The sequence below is a fragment of the Mastomys coucha genome, unplaced genomic scaffold, assembly GCF_008632895.1.
Source record: "Mastomys coucha isolate ucsf_1 unplaced genomic scaffold, UCSF_Mcou_1 pScaffold5, whole genome shotgun sequence".
Classification (NCBI taxonomy): Eukaryota; Metazoa; Chordata; class Mammalia; order Rodentia; family Muridae; genus Mastomys; species Mastomys coucha.
The window spans coordinates 82,739,751-82,762,426 of record NW_022196911.1 but is presented as its reverse complement, the minus strand read 5'-3'; the positions used below and the strand labels follow the sequence as shown (position 1 = coordinate 82,762,426).

Sequence of the window (22,676 nt, the reverse complement as noted above, 5' to 3'; positions counted from 1 at the left end):
CACATTGTGGTGGGGCTAGTGGGAGGGTATGCTTCTGCTTCTGTGCTTTCTGTTTTTGTGAGTTTTTTTTTGTTTTGTTTTTGTTTTTGTTTTTGTTTTGAGACAGGGTTTCTCTGTGTAGCCCTGGCTGTCCTGGAACTCACTGTGTAGACCAGGCTGGCCCCGAACTCAGAAATCTGCCTGCACCTGCCTCCCAAGTGCTGGGATTAAAGGCGTATGCCACCACTGCCTGGCTTTTGTATGGTTTGATCTTCTGTAGGCTGGTACCCTCCTGGTAACTGATAGTAGATGAGACACAAACAGGACAGTTGGATGTGGTGGATAGCTACCGAGTCTTTTTCCGGGGGCTGCACAGAATCCATCTTCAGTCTGGTCTTTGACCAGGGATGGTGATGATGCCAGTTTGCTGGGCACCTGCATAATTCTTGCACATACTGGGCTAGTACTGAACCTCCATCTATCGAAGCAGCCAGGCTAGAGTGGACACAGCGAGAGGGAATACAGAAGATGATGGTGTATGTGCCCATGTCCGTTGCCCCCTCATATAGGAAGCTCTGTTCCATCCACTGATGGCTGTTTTCCCTTTGCTGCAGGCTGCTGAGAGCCAGCTCTAGATCTCTTCTAGAGAGACCTTCTTCTAAAGACATCACCAGTGTGTGGAGCCTGCCGCACACCCACCCCCTGCCAAACCACGGCCTTTACCTGTGTCTTTCGCTGTTTCCCGTGCGACCCGTCCTGTGGGAGTGCTTCGTGGGCTGCCCCAGAGTTCGCCCCACGCTCAGCAGCGCCAATGGTGAAGATGACAAGATCCAAGACTTTTCAGGCATACCTACCCTCCTGCCACCGGACCTATAGCTGCATCCACTGCCGAGCTCACTTGGCCAATCACGACGAACTCATTTCCAAGGTACCTTCCACAGAGGAGGGCATTTCTTGTTCCTGGGTCACAGACTTACAAGCTCTCTCATATAGTCTGGGATATTTGCATGCTGTCCTTTATATAATGGGAGGGCTGACCCACAGGCTGTTACTGAACTGAGAGTTCACTCTGATTTGTGGGAACAGAGTAATGGTTCTGTGTGTTATTTTGGAAGTTAGATGTCAACCGTGTCAGAGGCTTTGGAAAAGTTTTAGAACCCTATGTTTGTTTACTTAGTTTAGCTTGGTAGAAATAAGGAACAGTTATAAAAACCTTAGGTTTTACTTAGTTTAGCTTGGTAAATTAAAAAAAAGAATGCTTTCTGCTTGGAAGTGAGTTCTCAGAGAGGTGAGGAAGAGAAGGTCTTGTGGAGGGTGTTATTTGGGTTTGCAGTCCATCTAGGCTTCTGTATGTTAGGCAAGAACTTGACCACGGGCCCACACTGGGGCAGCTCTGTTAGCTGAGATGGGAGAGCTCCTGGCAACCCCCAGGGAAAGTTGTGAGGCCTTAGCTTATGCAATTTGTTCTTTGGGGAGGAGCAAAAGTAGCCTGTTGAAGAAGCTGAGCCCCTGGCCTATTGGGACTTTAAACATGCAGTAATACAGCGTGACATTTGATCATGATCGATGTGATCATTTGAAGAATGAAACCCTGGTTTCCCTTGATAGTTGCTTCTGAAGTTGAGGCTGGGGGTTACCACTAAAAAAAGCTAGCATCATGATTGTGTAATACAGGAACCTAATACTTTGGGCAGCATTCTCAAGGGAGCTATCTCCCTCCTGGCCCTAGATTCCCAGGGGGAGGAGAAACAGGTTTTACTGGGGCTTGATGACAAAGAGGAAAAGTTCGTGGGAGAGTTTCCCCCTTAATAGCATCTTTCTTGAGAAGCTAGCCTTCACACCATTAGAGGACAGACAGATGCTTTCACGCCATTAGAGGACAGACTGATAACGCAGAACCAATCTCAAACAGCAAGAAGTGCTGGCAAAGGCACCTGTGCTTTCTTTTCCTTAGGTTTTGTAGTCTCAGCTCCAGATGAATGACAGCCAGCGTTCCTCTTTAGCAGGCTGATGTGGCTGGCACATGAAGGCTGCCCAGGCAACCAAGTCTGTGGTCATAGGTTCTTACCTGAGGCCCTAGAACAGACCTCTGTGGTTCTCTTCCAGGGTGCTTACTAACCTACAAGCTTGATGCCTAGAGCCTCCAGGGTCCTGGCTGAACTTTACTTTTTCCAACTCGAATCTGCATTCCTGAACTTTATGTATATCATTTACACTTACGCCAGCCTTTACTTTCCACCTGTATCATATAATTCATCTTTTTACAGATTTCCTTTATGTTTTTGGAGTAAACCATTGGCTAGAAATTTGGATATGGGAGGCCATGTCAGTGGGAGAAGTAGCCAGTCCCCTGGCATGGAACATGAGCACACAAACTTGTATTTGAGTTGGCTCTGTCTCCACAACTTTTTTTTTTTTGTAGACATTTCCAAAATAAGTGTTTCTATCTAGGGAGGAATCTAAGGCACCATTTTAACACAAGGAAGTGTTCTGGGGTATAAGAAGTCAAGGCTCCAATAAAGTACATTTTTGCATCTATTATGTACTGAAAACTGCTATCTCACTAACTCTTTAAGGTGAGTGGCTAGTCATACGTCATACCAGTGGGGAGCTGAGACTCAAAATATTGTTCAAGATCTTAAGGTGGAGGTTAAGAAAAGTGATTATTGTCTGCTGGTGATTGTCAGTCAGGATTTCTTGACAAGGTCTTTCTTTGAACTGGGCCTGAAAAGATGGTGGAAGCTGGACATTTAGAGATGGCAGTGGCTTTTGGGGTTGCATCTGCTTGTATTTAGGCCTTGCGCGGGGCCTTGCTTTGTTTTAGCCACAACGAGACACTAGCAGCGTTCCATGAGCATGCTGGTAACGGGTGTCTCACCCGTTACCTCTGCCAAGGGCAGATCCCACTTTGCCTCCTCTCTCGAACCTCCCATGTCTTTCTGTGGGTTCTTTCTGACTTAGTCCCCTGATCAGAATTTGACCAGCCCATGGCGGAAGCTCAGTAAATGATCAAATAAATGGACGGATGATGTTTGAGTCTTTGGAGAAAGCAGAAGAAATGGCTGCATTGCCTTCGCGTCCTTCCTACCCGTTCTAGGGCAGGAAGGCTCACAAGGCTAAGCCAAAGTCAGCAGAGGCTTTAGTTTCATTGGCTACAGCTAGTGCACAGATGGGGTGCATTAGAGATGGATGATTTAAAGAGTTGGGTGAAATGCCTGACTGGGGAAAGAGCGAGGGAACTGTGCTTGGCATTGTACAAAGATTCCTTTATTCCGATCCACAGCCACCCCCAGCATTAAATAATCTATACATTCTCATGCACGTCTGCTTAATGGAAAGATCATTGCCTCGGCCCCCTCCTTGGAAAAATGGGCCTTTCTTTTCATGCCCACCCCCCCTCCATTTAGGAAAGTTCAAGGAGAGAATGTCCCTCCTGTTCCCCTCTTGACTTAATCTCCTGTGTGGTTTCAGAGTCTGCCCAGTAGGAGTTGAGAGCTAGACAGCAGAAAGTCGGGGCGGGAGCCCCAGTGAATTTAATGAGGCTTTGTACTTGTAATAGGGTCTTTAGTCAGAGAGCTGGATGTTTGGGGAACAAAAAATTGTGAGCCTGCCTTCATGATAGTGAGACACGCAAAGGCCCAGGGGAGTGAGTAAGTGTCTAGGATGAACAGGGGACTTCAGTGGCCCTTCCTATCAGCATTGCTAGGCGGCCAGGAAATGCTACATTGTAAAGTTTTAAACAGTTGAGTGCGTTGATTCTGCTGGTGGAAAGCTCTGTGCAGGGCCTGCTTCCTGCCCGGCTCACTTTACATACCCGGGAGCTAAGTTGCCAGCTACCAGCTGTCCAACCCCTGAGTCTCAGTCTCTTACAAAATGGGCAAAATGGTGTCCTCTGTGTGTGAGTGGGGGTGCGGGGTGGGGGGGCTGGAGTCACCAGACTGTCAACAGAGTGGCTCCTGAACAAACAAGTTTACCTCTCACACATCTAGAGGCCGGAAAACCCCAGATTTGGAAATTTGACAGACTCAGTGTTTCAAGGTTTACTTTCCAGTTCACACATGGTTGTTTCTGTGTGGCCTTGTGGGGGAGGGGTAAAAGATCTTCCTCTGGCTTATTTTGTGTATATGCTTTGAGACAGTCTTGTGGAGTTGCCACTGTCTGTGGTCTTCAACTGCTGGGCCTTAAGAGATCTTTCTGCTTCCAGGGTATGTGCTACTGTGCTTGGCTCGTTCTGGCTCCTTTGTACTGACAATAATCTCACTTATGAGGGCTCTGCCTTCATGGCCCAATAACATCCTAAAAGCCACATGTCCCCAATGCACCTCTTTCAGTACGATTGGGGGATGGGTGAACACTGAGCCCATATCAGGCGGCAGGTAACTAGCATTTAGTGTGTGCCTCTGGCAGCTGTCTCTATAGCAAGGCATACCTCACTGCGAAGGGAGCAGCCTTACCTCATTGGGTTGCCACACAGCTCAGATGCGATCAGGGCAGATTGTGAACGACAAAGCTATCTTTGCAGTATAAAGCAGTTCCATTTCTTCTCTTGGCCTTATTATTCCAAATGCAAAGCAGAGAGCAGGTTGGAGAGAGATTCTGCTGAAGTCAGTTTTCCACCAAGACCTGGTGCATCGGCATTGGATGTAGGGAAAGGACAGTTGATAGCCCTGTGCGTCTAGAGGCAGTAACCCAGCCTCCGGGCTGTGGGAGGGGAGACGTTTGAATTGATAATAGAACCCTCTAGAGAATGTGCTAAGGCGTCCCACAGTCTCTCTCTTGAGGGTGGTGTGGTCCACATGCTGGGGTGTTTGTCTGCAGAGGTATTTTGAGTTGGCATGAGGAATTGCTTGCATTATTGTTCTTAATGTGGCCAGCCCCATCCAGCACTTATTATTATAAAATAATAACGGCTCCCACCGGATCAGTGAGTCCTGCCTCAACCTCCCAAGTGACCAAGGATTACAGGCCGCACCACCGAGTCCAGCTGTGTGGAGGCCTCTCCCCTTGCCATCCTCCTGCCAAGCCTCAGCTGAGCAGCAGGGCGTTTGGGAATTTGTGACTTCATGCCAAGACTTGATCCTTATCGGAAGGAAAGGGCATTGTGGGAGGCTGTTGGGTGGGTGTCCAGGGCAGGTGGAAAGAACTGTTTTGCTCACCACCCAACCTACTCGTTACTGTTTGATTAGATCTGTGGGTCTGATTATTTTCTAGAGACGGAGGTGCTCTGCAACGGCAAGGCTGTCTAGTCTTGGTCAGGAAACAGGTCAGAGTGAGGCAGTGAAGCAGCCCTAGTTCACACTGCCTCTGAACCAGGGACCTCTGTCTCAGCCTAGGCCATGTTCTGTGTGAGGACCTGAGCTAGCTAGCTGACTTGCCTTCTTCTGACTTCTGGCAATCCTTCTGAGGCTAGGAACTCAGGCGGCAGGTCTTTTGTTCCTTGTGGGGTTCCTCGGGCTGGCTGTGGTGGCATTTGGACTCTTTTCTTCCTGCCAAGAGATTAGATGTAGCATTGCCTTGAGAAGAGTCAGGAGGGCAGTATGTGCTACAGCTGTATTGATCTTGTGGCTGCCAAAGGTCTAACCTGCCCCCGTTTCCCACCTGTGCCTTTGAGCCATGGTTTTGACACCTGTGGCTCCCAGTAAGCCTTTGACCTCTCAATCCAGTGCAGTGGCTTATAGGTCACAGACACGGTGGGGTGCTGATGTGGCAGCATGGAGATATGCCCCATCCTGCTGACCTGTCTAAGTTTCTTCTGCCCACCATTTTGTGCCTTTTTTTTTTTTTTGGTTTGGTTTTTCGAGACAGGTCTCTCTGTATAACCCTGGCTGTCCTGGAACTCACTCTGTAGACCAGGCTAGCCTCGAACTTCAGAAATCTGCCTGCCTCTGCCTCCCAAGTGCTGGGATTAAAGGTGTGCGCCACAACCGCCCGGCCATTTTGTGCTCTTAATAAGTACTCTAAAGCAGATGTTCTCAGCCTTCCCAATGCTGTGACCCTTTAATACAGTTCCTCGTGTTATGGTGACCCCCAGCCATAAAGTTATTTCCATTGCTACTGTTATGAATCGTCGTGTAAACATCTGATATATAGGATGGTCATAAAGCAACCCTTATAAAAGGGTCATTGAGCCCTCAAAGGGTTACAGCCCACCGGTTGAAAACCGCTGCTCTACCAGTATGAAGGTCCCGAGCAGAGGATGTGTCTAGAATGTTTAAACTAGCATGTAGGAAAGCCCTAAATTAGATCCCCAGAACCACAGACATATGTAATTCCAGCATTAGGGAAATGGAGACAGAAGGGCCAGGAAGTTCAGAGGTCACCCTTGGCTACATAGCAAGCAAGTTTGAGGTTAACCTGAGCTACACAAAGTCCTATTTCAAAAAGAAGGGGGAAAAAATCACATGAAGAATATAGAAGCATAGAAAATGCCTGCATTTCCTTTTCTTGAGGTAAAACTAAAAGCAGAGTAGACATTGGGCTGTTACAGCAGCTCTGCTGTGTTCTCCCATAGAAGGTAGTAATGCATAAGGAACACTTCCATATAACACACCCCTCACCGATTAGACCTTTAGGGTCAGTCTCTAGCTTGCAAATTATGTTGATGTTAATGTGTATTTGTTTGTCTGAATGTATGTATACCATGTGTGTCTGGTGCCTGAGGAGGGCCCTGGATCCCCTGTGATTGGAGTTATGGTCCTGAGCCACCATGTGGGTTCTGGAGATAGAATTCTGGTCCTCTCTTAACTGCTGAGCCACCTCTCTAGCCCCTTGCAAATTTTTTTTTTTTTTTTTTTTTTTTTTAAGAACCCAATGGATGTATGCTCTATTTGACTTAAAGAAAAACACTGAAATAAAATTAGCATTTCTATTGACAATGGGAGAAAGCAAAGGATTCAAGTCAAATCTACAAATAGATATCTAGCTCATAAAAGTTTTTGAGTGCCACAGTGTCAGTCAGTTGTATCCCAGTAATTAAAAGTCTCTCAGAGATGGGTGGTTAAACCATTGCTGTGTGACGTTGATGAAAGTTTTATGACCCGAGTCTTTGTGTTTTTCTTTTTAAAGTTTAATTGGGTCTGAACCTGTAAGCCAGACCCCTGCCCGCCAATCCCCCTCCCCATATGTCTGTCTGTCTATAGGTGTGTCCACCTCTATGTGCCTATGCTTCCGTGTGGAGGCCAGAGGTCAGTCTTCAGTGTTATTCCTCAGCTGTTGTCCACTTTGGCTCTTACTGGCCTAGAACTCACTGATTAGGCTTGGCTGACTGGCCATCTGGCTGACTGGCTGGGAAGTGAGCCCCAGGGGTCTCCCTGCCTGTGCCTCCCAGTTCCAGGAATTACGAGTGCATACCACCACACCTGTCTTATTTATTTATTTATTTATTTATTTATTTATTTATTTATCCATACCCAGCTTTCCCTGCCCCCTTCACATCCACTTTTTAAAAATATGAATTGTGAGGGTCAAACTCAGGTCCCCCTGCTCCCCAGCGTGAATGTCTTGAAGGGAGGCGTGTGTGTCGGGGAAAAGAAATCTGAACAGAAAATTCTTTGAACCAAATGGCTTGGTTGGATTGCAGTACATCTTGGTAAAAAAAAAAAAAACGCTATTTGGAGCCTATAAATGCTGTGCCGTGTGGTGTCTTCAGGGTGAGATGAGCAACAGAGGAGGCTGATCCTGTGATGGCAGACAGGAGGGACCCAGCTTGTACTTTCTCCTGAGTTCCATTTGCTCCTGTCTGTCATTGCACAAATACCACATATACACAGAGCGCTCTCTCTCTCTCTCTCTGTGCCTGGCCGTGCCACAGATAGGAGGTTACTGTCTGCCATGATTTCATGGGGAACTTTGAACCTCAAGGAGACAATAGATTTCATCCCTCAGAAAGTTTTGCACTTGATCTTAAGTTTCTCCTGAGACAGTCATCACCAGTGTGATGACATCTGTGTCCCATTATTAGTCTGTGTGTTACTTGATGGGGTGATTATGACGTCATGTTACTTCGAGGTGGCAGATTATCTAGTAGTAAAATAAGACTAGCATAAGGTTTTCACTAGAGTCCCAGTCTAGGGTCTGTGGAATCCCTTAAATTATGTATGTGATTATTATATATGCATAGAAGATAGTCGGATATTTGATGCTGTTGGCTGAGCAAGTAAAGAAATCAGCTGAGCCCCTGTCTACCTGGAGAGTGTGGTTCTGGCTGTACTTGAACCAAGTGTGGATGTACATGCCTGGCAGTCCCAGCCCTTAGGAAACTGAGACAGGAGACCTTCACCCACTGTGCTTAGAAGCATGTAGAAATGGAGGGAGGGGTAGCATGCACACAGGCCGAGCAGGAAGCCTGCAGAGAGAAGCCTTTCTTCTGGGGTTAATAAACGGAAAAGGCATTGAAGGAGAAGGTTGAAGCCATTTTGCCAGAAGTTGACCTTCATCCTGTTGACAGTGTGATGCTACTGAAGACTGGGCGTGATGGTTTGTATGTACTTGGCCCAGGGAGTGGCACGATTAGAAGGTGTGGTCCTGTTGGAGTGGCCTTGTGGGGGTGGACTTTTAAGACCCTCGTCCTAGCTGCCTGGAAGCCAGTATTCTCCTAGCAGCCTTCAGATAAAGATATAGAACTCTCAGCTTCTCCTGCATCATGCCTTCCTAGATGCTGCTGAGTTTCTGCCTTGATGATAATGGTCTGAACCTCTGAACCTGTAAGCCAGACCCAATTAAATGTTGTCCTTATAAGAGTAGTTGCCTTGGTCATGATGTCTGTTCACAGCAGCAAAATCCTAATTTAACACACTAAGTACTGCTGTGGCCAGCTTGCAGTGAGTGTTGCTGTAATGTGGAAGATGAGCGAACTGAGGAGGGGCCAAAGTGGCAACTTGATTATGCCCACTGCTCCACTGCTGTGGTCTGAATGTTCTAGAAACTGCATGGCAGTTCAGGACTCCACTGTGGGCCGCTGCTTGGCATGCATAGATGCATACAGTGGCTGAAACAATGGCCCGTCACTTTCAGGCATGAACAGGGGGAGTCAGTTCACTCTTTAGATGAGAGTCAAGCTGGCCTCATAGTTGCTCCCTGGGAAAGTGAATGACCTGGCACCTGTGTTACTCACTGTCTGTCAAGGGCGATCTGGGGACCAAGACCGATAGTCTGTGTCTTGCTGCAGACTGCAGGGAACTGGAACACAAAGGTGCTCAAATGGGATCCTTTCTGTGTGGTTCCTTTAAATACCAGAGAGAAATGTCAACTTGACCAAATGAGGCAAGTGCTGCAAGCCTGTTCTGAGACTGACAAACGTGTACCAGACTGTGCCCCAAGATTTCAGAATGTACCCAAAGATTGGGTTTTATATGGCTATGCCCCTAAGATTAAGTTTTACAGCTCTTCATAAGCTTATATTTCCATTCACAAGCCACAGGGGACAGACATATACATACACATACGCTTACACTGTTAGGTATTCTGAGACAAGGTTTTGCTCTGCAGTCCATGCTGGCCTAGAACTCTATCATGTAGATGATGTTACAGGTTGGCACCATCACTCCTCCCAACAAGAAACTTTCTCATGAGTGTTCATGTTTGGGGCTGTAAGTCTGCCCCATCGCTCCCGTCATTTTGTTCTAGCCTAGGCTCTTCGTGTGGCCTCCGGAATGATAAGGCTGTCCCACTGTTGGTTTGGAGGACCTGACCAGTTTGGAGGACCTTGTACAGTTCTTGTACAGTTTGTTCAATATTTTTCTTTTGTTCAATCCCTCTCCCCCTGACCCCTTTAAAGACAGTCTTGACAGATTGTCGGTGTTGACCTGAGATCCTCTGTCTTAGGCTTGCCTGGCACTAGGATTTTAGGGGTAGAATCCTAGACCCAACCTGAATAATACTTCTTTTAACACTTGTTCTAGGGTCTGGGGATGAGGAGATGAAGCCAGCATGCCTTGCAATGAGGGCCAGTGATCTTAGTAGGTGAGATATGGGAGTGCGAGGCTCACTGGGGAGGGCGGCAGAAGGGTGTTACTAATGAGACTGGTTTGGGTTATCATTAAAAAAAAAAAAAAAGAGGACTTAAGAAATTTACATCACTGCTGTTGGCTGTGTGCTGCCTGTCAGACTGTTCCAGATGTTTCTCCTTCCCCTACTTTACAATAATCCTTCTAGGTAGGCATTACGTGGCATGCCTGAGGCCAGGGTCACAAAGGAGCCAAATCTGGACCCGCCCAGTTCTTTCCAGCACTGCCTGTGTGGCCTGGGCTGCTCCTTTGGGCCTTTGCTGACCTATGGTTATTTAGAAGTTATTCAGCGGGCGGCAGATACCACCCTCTGTTCCGGACATAGCCCATACCGGGGAATCATCCTTGCTCCTCCACTTAATTTCCATACACTGGAGGGGTGGGGTGGACCTTGGCATGGAACCCAGGACCCCACCCATGCCAGGCAGGCGCCATCCTACTACTTGAAATCTCTACCCATTCTTGAAGACTAGCTGAGGCTGTTTGATTGGAATTCTGCCTGGCCTGTAAGAGTCCCTCCCTGCTTTGAGTCCTTACAGAACTGCCTGGTTTTTTAAGCCCCACCCCCAACCCACCTCAGGTCTCCTGGTGTAGCCTGGGCCAGGCTGGATCCTCCTGTCTCAGACTCTGGGATAACGGATCCACACCCCAGCAGATATATGGGCATTTCACGTGTAACTGCCTTGTTTCCTAATGAAACAAGTTCGGAACTTTAGAGCTGAATGCCTTTGAACCTGAGCGCTCTTCTTTTATGGATTAGGAAACCAAGGTCCAGAGAGAGAGAGAGAGAGAGAGAGAGAGAGAGAGAGAGAGAGAGAGAGAGAGAGAGAGAGAGAGAGAGAGAGAGAGAGAGAGAGAGAGAGAGGCCTTTTGGTTTCATTCTTTGCTGTCTCATTCACTGCCTTGCACAGAACAGGTGCTTGTAAGCACTGGGTCCAGCTCCTGCAGCCAGAGGAGGGAAGATGTCAAGCCCGTGGTCCTCCATGACTGCTCCACTCTGGCTCGCTCTTCTACATGCATCTGAGTGCAGGATGCTAGACTGGCAAGGTTTCTTCCACCCCCCCCCCACCTTCTGAACACGAGACGTTGCAGGAGAGGCTACAGTTTTGTACAAACAGGCAGCCAGCGTTCCAATCTCCGCCATTCACCTGGTAGCTGGGCAACCTAAGCGACCAAGTGAGAGTAATATAGCACGAAATATGTGGTTTGATATATCTTTTTGTTGTTGTTGTTGTTTTGTTTTTTTGTTTTTCGAGACAGGGTTTCTCTGTAGCCCTGGCTGTCCTGGAACTCACTCTGTTTGATATATCTTTTTAAGGGAAATTAAACAATATAACTGGAAAGTAGTGCCTACAGCGTGATACAGAGTGCAGGCGTGGTCGTGGCAGTGGCTTCTGCTGTTCCATCAAGATCTGCTGAGTAAAACCAGAGGTGATGGGACATTCAGATATCACCAGGGGCCGGCCCTTCGTGTCCCCCTTCTTCCGGGAGTCTTAGCCCTTGCATGGCAGCCACCAGTTGTCCTCAGTAATGGGTACCTTTGCAGTCATGGAGTGTCTTTACAATTCGAATGTCACTAAACACCAGCTCCTTGGACCTTGCCTCTCAGCGGAGGGCTTCCACCTTCCCATTTAATCTGTGGGTTTGGTTCATTCTTTTTGTCTTGCCTTTGACCCACATTTCAGCCAGTAATAGAGACGTCCGTCCACTGTGACAGCTGCTGCTCTGGCCTCTGGTTTCCACGCTGGCTTCGCATCCCTGACTGGGAATGGCTTGTCAGTTTGCCTCATTCTGTGAGGCTTGGGGTGGACATGGGGGTCGGGGTTCTTTGGAAAGGAGACATTTTCTTTATCGTAAGAACAAAACAAAAGCAAAACAAAAACTGGTCTTTGTTCCCAAAATTCTGCCTAACTCCTGAAGGGAAGGGTTTGACCCTTAGAGGTCAGAGCAGCCAAACTCTGCTGCTCTTTCCCCTCGATGGCCTATGGCTGGTGTTTGGGCACTGAGTCAGAGGAGGGGAGGGGAGAGGAGATAGTGCCACCAGCTGCTGCTAAAAACAGCAGCAGCATCCACTGGTCCACAAACACCCTCTTTAGACTGCAGTAATGTTGGAGGGCATAGCAGGTGGTGTTGGTCTCCCTGTCCCTTTGTTGGGTCTTTTGGGGGCAGCTTATAACCATCAGTAGAAAATTGGCCCTGTCTTTGAGGAGCCAGGAGCCATGTTTGGGCTGGCCCCATAAAGAACATTTTTCTTTTTTCTTTTTTTAGCATTGGTTTCCCAACAGATGGATAGAGAAACATCCATGGATGTGAAAAAAGAGGCCAGCAGGGGACCTGCTGCTGCAAGCCCCATGCCTTAAGCTCTTAGACTTTAGGGATGCCTTGGCAAACAGAGTCTTGGTCTCCCTGAGCTGGTCCTCAGGACCCTTTGGCTACTTAGTGGGTAGCAACCAAAATGGGAGCCCTCACCCAGAGCCAGGTGCCCAAGGTTGTCTGTGATAGTGAGAAGCCATCACCTCCATACTGTTCAGATTGTCTTCCATGAGATGCCCCAGTGCCTACAGCTCCCCCCCCCCCCCCCCCCCCCCCCCCCCCCCCCCCCCCCCGCCATCCTGCAGTGCCAGCCTGTGTTAGTTCAGCCTAGCACAACTGCCTGCTTTTTGCTCGTGTTTGGGGAGGCTGTCTGTTCTCAGGGCTAGGTCTCTCCCTGTGAGCTAGCAACTGCCATGCTCATAACTCAGGACCTTCTAAAACTCTCCCAAACCCACCTCGAGGCTCCCTGTTCATCTTACATGCTGAAAATTCCAAATGACAGGAAAGGTAGGGTACCCAGACAGATTTCACCCAGGAAACCTGAGGGGAGAAAGCAAATCATATTTCTTCATCCTCCCCTTACCAGGAGAAAGAAGAAACGCAAAGTCTATCTGTGGGGGAGGAAAGCTCCTCCCTGCCTGTCTGCCTCTCTGTGAAAACAACAGGCCATTCCGCCCTGGGCACTGTGGGGGCAGGGTGCTGGGTAAGTACATGAGGAAGAAGGAAAGCCGATAAGATAAGCCCTGGCACATCTAGGTCACCAGGCTGCTGCCAGCCACCTGTGTGATTGGTCACCTTGAAACTGACAGGGGGATGGACTTTGGTTCAGGGCTAGACTGGCTGACTTCCCAAGCCTTGGTTTATTCAGTAAACATTTATTGAGCACCATTAGGTGCCAGATCATGTGCTAGGTATTCAGGCTCCTGTATGTCTCTTAAACTGGCTAGTGTGGATCCCAGGCTTGTAAGCAGTGCTAAAAAAAGAAATGACTTCATTCAAAAAAAACTGAGCTTGCAGAGAAAGGGGAGGTGGGGAGCCTGTCTCTGGGAGGGATGGGCTTTCTGGAGTCTTGATTCTCTCTTTGGGTTGAAGCCAAGGGTCTATAAGACCTTTGTAAAGACCTCTGTGAAGACCAGATAGTACATATTGGGCTTTGCTGAGCCCCATTGTCTTAATGGCCGACCTCTGTGGTACTGGAGAAAACATCAACAAACATTGCCAGAGCTCTGCAAAAACATCATTTACAAACATGAGTGGCCCTGGGCTTCCAGGCCTTGCTAATGCCGGGGAGTAGATGTTTGAGATAACCATTATGAACTGATTGTTGGGGGAAGTGGCTGCCCAGGGTTTCAACAGGAATCTTCAGTTGACATGACATGGATAGTATTGGGAATTGAGGCAACCGCATGGGAAATTCAATTCCGCTGGCTAGACTATTTTTCCCCACCATAGGGTTAAGATGCTGACCAAGCCAGCTTAAAAAGGCTCCTCATTCTAACTGGAAAACACTGTGTGGCCCCATTGGGTCAAAAGTCAGTGGTGCCATTTTCAAAATCCTGAATTGAAAGGTCAAGTCACTTCTGCTTGAGGGCTGGCTTGTCCAGTGTTACCTTGGGCAAGTCTCTGAACCTCCCTGACCAGTAAGCAGGCCGTGAACACTGCTGGATGCAGTCCTGGGGCTGTTGAGTTTGTCAGAATATAAGTAATGCTGATAGACAGCTTATGTTCCAGTGCAAGAGACAAACAGCTAAGTCATAAAATGGACTGAAACACACACAGATTGTTCTGTATACTGCATAGATGTGAACTCTGTAGCTGTGTGCATAAGACATTCTCAGTCATTCTCAGTCAAGCCTGGAGAACCACAGGCAAGGCAGATGAGCAGAGCCTGTTTCAGAAGCAGAGAGGTCTGCAGATGTGGGTCACAGAGTGTAAGGAGTTTACCCTCAGTTTTGTGTGCCGTAGGGGACCACCAAATGCTTTGAGGGAGGGCAACAATACAGAATACTAGAAACGGACAGGAATATTATAGCGTGGCCTGTTTCCGGAAAACCCGCCTTCCCTCAGCTTCTGTAAACTGTTTGCCTAGGGCTTTGAGTTGACTAACATTGCTGATCACCATAGCAGTTGATAAGGCATTGACAATGTGCTATGGCTGTTTATAATTATTAATAATCAGGCTCCATCACCCCCCTGACAGTGCCGTCAGCTAAACAGCAGTCAGGTAAATCATTTGCCAACCACAGGCCATGGCAGACCTTTTATAAAGAAAGGCTCCCCGTGTGGCCTGGAGGCTCTCAGGGCCTGGCCTGGGCCCAATGTCGCTAACTTCTGTTAAGGCTGCCTGAATGATTAAAAGCTGTCCGTTGTAGCCCCATACTTGGAAGCTTGCTTCTACTACTGTAAAAATTTACATCATTCGTGTATGTGCATGCAGTGAGTTTGTCTGTGCAAGAATATGTAGACAGAAATCTATAACTTAGTAATTTGGAAAGGCTGGCCAGCTGCGAGTCCCCTGAATTGGCCTGATCTCGGCCATGTCTTTTCTTTTCCTCCTACCCACATACACTTCCTGCCACTCACCATCCCTAGGGTTACAGGTGGATGCTGCTGCCATGCCCAAATTTTCTGTGAATTCAGTTATCACTGAATCACCATCTCCTTAGCCCATGTATAGCTTTGTAGAGACAAGGTCTTACTATATAGCCTCGACAGGCACTGACCTCATCCTGCCTCTACCTCCAGAGTGCTGGGATTACAGGTGTGGACCAGCAGGCCTGGCTCTGTTTATTTATCTTAGGCCATTTATTTTTTCCTCTGTGTGTGTGTGCGTGAAGGGTAAAGTATATATTTGGGTGTGCCTGCTGCAGTCTGTGTGTGGATGTCAGAGGACAGTTTGTATCCTTGGTTTTCTTCTACCATGTGCATCCTGGAGCTCAGGTGATCAGATTTACAGCAAACACCATCTTACTACCCCCCCCTTTACCCCCACCTCCCCCCCACCTTTTTTTGGCTTTTTGAGACAGGGTTTCTCTGTATAGCCCTGGCTGTCATGGAGCTCACTCTGTTAGACCAGGCTGCCTTCAACCTTAGAAATCTGTCTGCCTCTGCCTCCCGAGTGCTGGGATTAAAGACCACCTGGCCCAACTCCCCCTTTTTAAATAGGATTTTTTGTTTCTTTGTTTTCAGTTTGGTTTTTTTTGGCTCAGATCCACGGCACAGGATAGGCTAGAGAGGGAACCCACGATCCTCTCCAGGAGTAGACAGTTACCCTTCTTAAATTGTTTGCTGATTAACTCCCTTCTTTCCAGAAACCAGACGAGAAGAGTCAGCAGGGCTTGGGAGCCCTAATTAACTGTGGTCCAATTAGGTCAGGGGAGTGACCTTTGGATTGTGCCCCCCTCCCAGCCCCCACATGTATACTTCAGCTCACTGGAGCAGAGTTCCCCCATCACTGAGGGGTTAGGATTCCAGCACCCAGCCAAGGGCGTCTGTTTCCGTAAGGCACAGGCCTGCCTATTCATTGCCTTCCTCTCCAGAGCTCTGGTCCAGCCAGTGCTGCTGTTTCCCCAATGCTGTCTCCTGTTTCACACCTCAGGCTGAGGTCCTGCAGCTGGCCAAAAGCTCTTTCTCAGCTTACCTTTCCTACTTGCTGCTCACTGATAAGCTCCTGAGAGGAGGGAAGAGAGAGGGTGGAGAAGTGGCTACCCCTCCCAACACCCCCCATAGACCTCGTTGTCAGTGGGCACAGTGCCCTGAAGCCCACAATGTTTAGTTGGGCAGAGTGGTAGTGACTCACAGCCTAGCCCCAGGCCTCTGCTGGCAGATGGAACCTGGCTTGGCAGGGGCCCACTTGTGTATGTGCTAAAGCTTTACCTCAGGGTGGAAACTGGAGTCGAGAGACAAGGCAACTCTGAGGTATGGTTCTCGAACCCAGGGGTTTCCTGAACCAGTCTCCGTCTCTGTAAAATCTGCCCTAGTCATGCCGGATTCACTCCATTCTTTAGGCCGGACTGAGCTGAGACACTCAAGTGGCTGGAACAGGAGGGAGAAGCCAGTGGACAGATGTTAGACAGGCCTGCTGCAGTAGAGCCTGGGTCCCTTGGGGAAGAGATGAAACCTCTTCCCTTCCTCTGCCCTTCCCATGTGCCCAGCCCTGCCTGGCTGTACAGGTTTTAATGTACCTTTCTAATGAGACCAAAGAAGGGCAGCAATGAGGAGATTGCACAGGTCACATAGTAGGCCTACTTTAGAGAATAGCCGTGTACTCCTAGGACAAGATCACCAAGTTACCTAGTAGAATTGTAACCCAGTCAGACTTTCCCGGGGACTGATTCTTTACCCATGGCCTGGACCTTGTGGGTCCAGGCCAGAGTGACAGAATCCAAGAACTGGGCCTCTATGTCTGAGTATCTGGAGACTGTTTTCAAATGTGTATGGAAAGGTGGCAATTAAATGTTTGTCTCAGAATAACCCCAGCCTCTGCGTTTTCCCAGGAGCCTGAGCCTAGGGAAGATGATTAAAAATAGATCTGAGGAGCACTTCCTGCCCGGCAGATGGCTGACAGTGAATGCTAGGGCTTGTACAAGGCTGACCCTTCTGAAATTGGCTCTTGTGTTTCCATGATGCTAATTGATTCCCTTGCTGGCCCTCTGTCACACCAGGGCTTACTGTCCTGGCTCAGCAACATGAAAGTGCTGCAGTCTATATGGAGGCATGCCCTCCTTGGTCCAACTAGCCGGTCCTTGTTTAGAAATTAACAAGTCGTGCTTTCAGACTGACTGCCCCCTCTGTTAGATGTCACACACCTTGTCCAACCCCACCAGCAATGGAAGCTGGGTAAGGGAGCAATAAGAAAGCCCAGTGTTTGGAAGTATACACAATACCAATGTACAGAACCAGTATACAGATAGATGGCTAAAAGGGACCAAAGCCTCTTTGGGGTCTAAGAGTGACCCAGGCCCCAGGCCTTTCCTCACCCACAAAATGCAGATAGTAACTACCTTCATAGTTCTCAGGGGTTACAAGATGGCCCAGCAGCTAAAGGTGCCTGCCACCAAGTCTGATTTTTGTCCCCACCACCTATAGAGTGGGAAGGAGGGAACTGGTTTCTGGAAATTGTCCTCTGACCTCCATGTGTACACACATTCACAAAATAAATTGAATACATGTGAAAAAAATTAATGCCATGTTCCGTTGGTATAAAACTGTGGGAAATAAAAGGGGGAGTCTTCATTTTGCTCACAAATGGCTCATACCTGTACTGGTACCCTCAAGTGGCTGAGGTGAGATCACCTAGTTTAGGGTGCCTGGGCTTCCGCATTCATAGCAAGATACCATCTTAATTGTCTCGACACCTGTTTGGATCACTGTTTGTTTCTATTGCAATAGCAGGGTAGGTTGCTGGCTTCTGACCTTGCTGGCTTCTTATCTTAGGTTTAATTCTTTTTTTCTTCCCAAAGAAAGCTCTCTCCTGTGGACAGGCCATGCTCCAACCCTCTCTGGGCAGCCATCTTCTCTAAACTCCTTTAATGACCACAGAGTGTTAGAATGTTTTATTGTTTATGTATTTTCAGCTTGTCTTCTGCTTGGCCAGATTATAATAAGCACCTTCAGGACAGACAACTAGTTGAAATCCTCCATGGTACCCAGCCGGTCTTGCAACTTTAAATAAAGAGCACTAGGATGCGTTCATGTGACCGTACAGGATGGTTCTGAGCCCCTCCCTCCCTCCCTCACTGGTCATTTAGACAGCCCCAGTTCTTTGTCTTTTGACGAAGAAATGATCTTCCAGTGCCTGATAATTCGGAAAACCCAATACTTTTGTGGTTGGCTAAGGAAGTTGAACACCAGGTTAAATGATAAATTCCTTATGAGTATTGAGAGCCCTGCAGAAGGGATCATCAGCTGGGCAGTGGTGGTGCACACCTTGAATCCCAGCACTTGGGAAGCAGCAGCAGGTGGATTTCTGAGTTCCAGGCCACCCTGATCTACTGAGTGAGTTCCAGGACAGCCGGGGCTACACAGAGAAGGGATCATCAGTTAGTCCAGCCAGAGAGCAGAAGACACAAGGAGGAAGTTCACAAACATTCGGGAAGATCTCATTTAGAATCAGAAATCCTTAGTGGGCGGGGCTATCTTTAGAGAATATGGGCTCAACCTCTCCAGCCCTGTAAGAGACGTTGTCAGCCCCTTCGGTTCATAGGTTATATAGTGTTCAGAGCCTTAGAGACAGCCATCTTCTGTAGAGGCAGATTGTGGAGCTTTTCCTGGCGTGGGTAGGAGCAGATCACCTGGTTATTCTGATCCAGTTATGTTCTATTTCTGGGGAGTCTTTATTGCTTGTGGAGCTTTTGCCCTTTAGCAAGCACGTAGATCCTCTACCTGGTCTCAGTAGTCCACACTGAGACTCTTACAGGGACACTCCCCTCCCCAACATCCTCTGTTTTTCCATGCTGAGATATGATCTCACTATATAGCTCTGGCTGTCCTGAATTTTTTTCTGGAGTTCAGGCTGGCCTGGAGTTTACGGCACTGCCCAGCTAATCTTGGACTGTGGGACTCCTTTTGCTTTAGCTTCTCCTCCCAATGTTGCTCATGACCTTTTTTTTTTTTTTAAAGATTTATTTATTTACTCTATGTATATGAGTACACTGTAGCTGTTTTCAGGAGAGGGTATCAGATCCCATTGCAGATGGTTGTGAGCCACCATTGGTTGCTGGGAATTGAACTCGGGACCTTTGGAAGAGCAGTCAGTGCTCTTAACCTCTGAGCCATCTCTCCAGCCCGATCATGACCTTTTAAGTAATGTATCTGACCTCATGACTGTATCATTCAAGTTCCCTAAACCTAGTCCCTAAAAGGGGGGTATGTGAGTGTAGAAGCTGGAGGTGGGAAGATGCTGATAGTGGTATAAGCTGGACAGCAAAAAAGAACAGCCTCTGGTTTGAACCAACCTGAAGCACAATTTTGAGTAAAGCCTTGTGTGCTGATTAGCATCTCCAGGAGGAGAAGGAGGTTTTGAGCATTTAGGGCTGAACATGGGGCACAGACACAGCATGGGCAGGAAGATGGAAAGTTGTGCATAGAAAATAGAGTGGATAACTGAAGGGAAGTGGACATTGTCATCCCAGTGCACAGAGGAGGAACTGGAACCAGAGGCACATGAAGCTCATGGCAAAGTGCTAGAACCATGGATTAAGTCTTTCTTGCCCAAACACAGTCATGTGTTAGCAGAATGTTCTGAGAAATTTGTCCCTAGAAGATTTCAGCCTTGTACAGATATCACAGGGTGCTTACACAAACCTAGTTAGTTCTGTCACCAGGTCTTCTGTACTTCCCCCCAACATAGACACACACAGACATACACACAGACATACACACAGGCATACACACAGAGAGACAGATACACACAGACACATTTTGAGATTGGGTTTTATTATCTGGTTGTGGATGGCCTGGAATTAGTGCTAGCCTAGAACTAGACCCGGCTAGCCTAGAACTCAGATCCATCTGCTTCTGCTATTCGGGTTCTGGTATTAAAAGTATGTGCTTGCTAAACTGTTGAGTGTTTAGACCATAGGTGATTGATGCAGCCAAGAACTTCCACTATAGACAAGCCCAAGAATTAAATCAGCAAAGGTTCCGAGGCTGGGAAACTCCAGCAGCTCTGAGAGAAAGGGCTCACTCAGCTCATTTGAGGAATTTGGCAGTGTGGGATCAATCGGCCGTAACATGGGTTGACTCAGAAGGCAGTAGGTTTGCTCTAAAAAGTGTTGGGATTTGGTTGCAATTCAGGCAAGACCCACGTGGGTCTATGAAATAAACAAGATAAAGCCCTGTGTGTTTGGAGGGCTTCCAGGACACTACATGGGCTTTCAAGGGACTGAGATCACTGGAGCATTTACCGTACAGGTCCCAAACAGTCTTCTAATCCTCCTTTGCCAAGGAAAGGATTTTTTAAGGAGCCTAAAAAGCTAGAAGCTAACTTCTTAGCTTTGAATTATTTATTTCAAGTGTTGTGCAATAATCATCCAGTACTGAGCTGGAAAAGCTGTTTTTAGTCTGGGGCTCAGAGCATTCCCTGGGTGGTCCTCAGTTAGCCTTAAACACAGTAGGCCCATAAATCAAGTTTTTGTTTTCTCTTTTGTTTACTTAGAGCGAACCAACTCTGAACTGGTTCACTGTAACAAAAGTCATAGGAAGCTGACTGGTAAGTCAGAATTCAAATTCATTAATTCACAGTGATGTGCTTAATCCCGAAGGCTTGAACTCTGTGCTAGCTTCCTTGAAGGTAAACGCACTAGAGCGAGATAATTAAATTTGTACCGTTAAGTAAATATGGCATCAGAGCAGAGGCATTTGACTAGCCTGTGAGATTTCACCAGTTCTGAAGGATTGACCCATCCCTCTTCATTAAAGAGACAGCTTTTCCCAGTGGACACCTGCTAGGGAAATCTTGGGACTTGAAGTCAGAAGCCATAGGCTTCCATCCTGACCTTGACCTACACAAGCTGTGGGAAGCCGGGAGGTTCCTGAAGGCTCTGTCTGGGCTTTACTTAAACTATAACCCGCACTGTAGCCTGTAACTCGAGAGCCTGGTAGTACATTCGTTTAAGACCAAGTCCCTTCATTAGGATGTCACTTATACAATACCCTTGTTACTCTGGCTTAATTCTCCAGGTTTTACTTATTTCTTAACCACTTTGTGTTTTCTGCATCTGTAAAGTTGGTGGGCAGGGGTAGTAAAATCTTGAGAAAAACTAAGTGGTCAAGGGGTTGGGGGAAGGCTGAACGTAACAATCATGGCTCATGCTGATACGGTACGTGATCTGAGCACAGTCCTCTGAGCAGTATGATGAGGAAATTGTGTGGTTCTCTCTACCATGTGACCTGGGGAGTGGACTTGTCATCAGACTTAGCAAGTGCCTTAACCCACGGAGCCATCCTGCCCTGCCCCCCGTCACTTCCCCCCATCCTTACAGTGAACCACTTCAATCTCATGCATTATTAACTCTCCAATTTCACTGCAGTGATTGCTAAAAATATGTAGAAAGCATGGGGTTTTTTGTTTGTCTGTTTGCTATTTTTGTTTCGTTTTGTGTTTCTGTAGAGCATGTGGCTTTAGCCTTGGACGGTGCTATGGGTTTATTATTCTTCAGGAGTCCATTGGTTTTAACCACACACTTCACAGTTATCCATTGGACTCTAGGGATATTTTACTAGTAAGTGCCCCATGGATTTCAGGAGTAGTGCAGACTGAAATATGAGTCAGCAGATATTTTGATTTTTATATTGTTTGATATATTTTAAATATTTATTATGCAATATAAATATTGGGATTTATACTTCGAGCATAGATAACATCTTTAGATATTTGCAACTCTGAATTATTTCCAAAGGCCTCATGGCTTTGAGCTCCAACATGAATACTCTCTTAGAAGTTTTTGGTTTTATATTAGAATTGCAAAGGCCCCAGTGGTTGGCTGCCATTACATTATTCCACCACCCCCAGTGGCCAGTTCAGAAAAGGTCACTTTCCTAAGCAGGCCTTGTGAGGGTGACTTGCCAGCCTTTGTCCTATGGGACAGGGTGTGTGATTTGGGGCGTCTTCTATTCTGTGGAGCTGAAGACAGACCGTTTGCCAGTCCTTATTTCTCTCTGTGGGGATAGGGGAGGTGTGGGGGTAGGGGGCAGCATCTGTCTACTCACTGGCTGGTTGTATTTACATGGGGATTTACCCATTGCCTCAGGCTGGGAAGCAGCAGTCTATCTGAGGCCCAAGGACTGTGAGGAAGGAGCCTGTGGGGTCTGAGCTCAGTGGTGATTTGGAAGGGAGGCTGGGAGGCCTAAAAGCTATCTATTGTATGAAGGGGAACATTTATTAAGGGAGCACTGTGAGACAGGCTGCGTGCCTGCTGTATACACACATGCACTTAGTTATCACAACATCCTCCTAGTCTAGTAAATCATGGAGAGGGCACTGTTTTCAAAACCCTTCTGCATATGGGTGCCCGAGGCTCCGAAGTGGCTTACCCAGGGATGGGCGGCCAGTGAGAGCTGGCCCAAGGCTTCCTACATACCAAAGCCACCAGCATCCTCTTTACCAAACTCGAGGGAGACATGACTGTGAGCAGGGGCATGACTGTCCTCAGGCCCAGCCTCAACCCTCCTGGTCACATGGCTCAACAGGTGTGGGGTAGGTCCCAACGTAGATCCCAGACTCTGCCTTTCAGCAATGGATGGAAGCAACCGAGGCCCTGGATCCTCCTGGGAGGCACAGCAGATATTAGAACCAGACCCTTCTGCCCCACTTGCTGTGTGCTTAAAGACCTTGAGGCTAAATGAGACCCATTGGCCAAAGGCATGGAGGAGGGACCT

General features: G+C 47.8%; 1 protein-coding gene and 1 long non-coding RNA gene across 2 annotated transcripts in view; both read left to right on the top strand.

The window, feature by feature from the left end:
- Ypel2 (yippee like 2) overlaps positions 1-22,676 on the top strand; it is a 78,175-nt gene that overhangs the window by 21,112 nt on the left and 34,387 nt on the right. Inside the window, exon 2 of the mRNA XM_031354055.1 lies at positions 594-907. Within this exon, the coding sequence (XP_031209915.1) occupies positions 791-907 (117 nt within the window). The 5' untranslated portion in view covers positions 594-790. The remainder of the gene's footprint in view (positions 1-593; positions 908-22,676) is intronic.
- Positions 6,742-12,060, top strand: LOC116077506. The gene is made up of 3 exons (XR_004113259.1): positions 6,742-8,458; positions 9,879-9,939; positions 11,302-12,060. It is a non-coding gene; the product is annotated as an uncharacterized LOC116077506 (long non-coding RNA).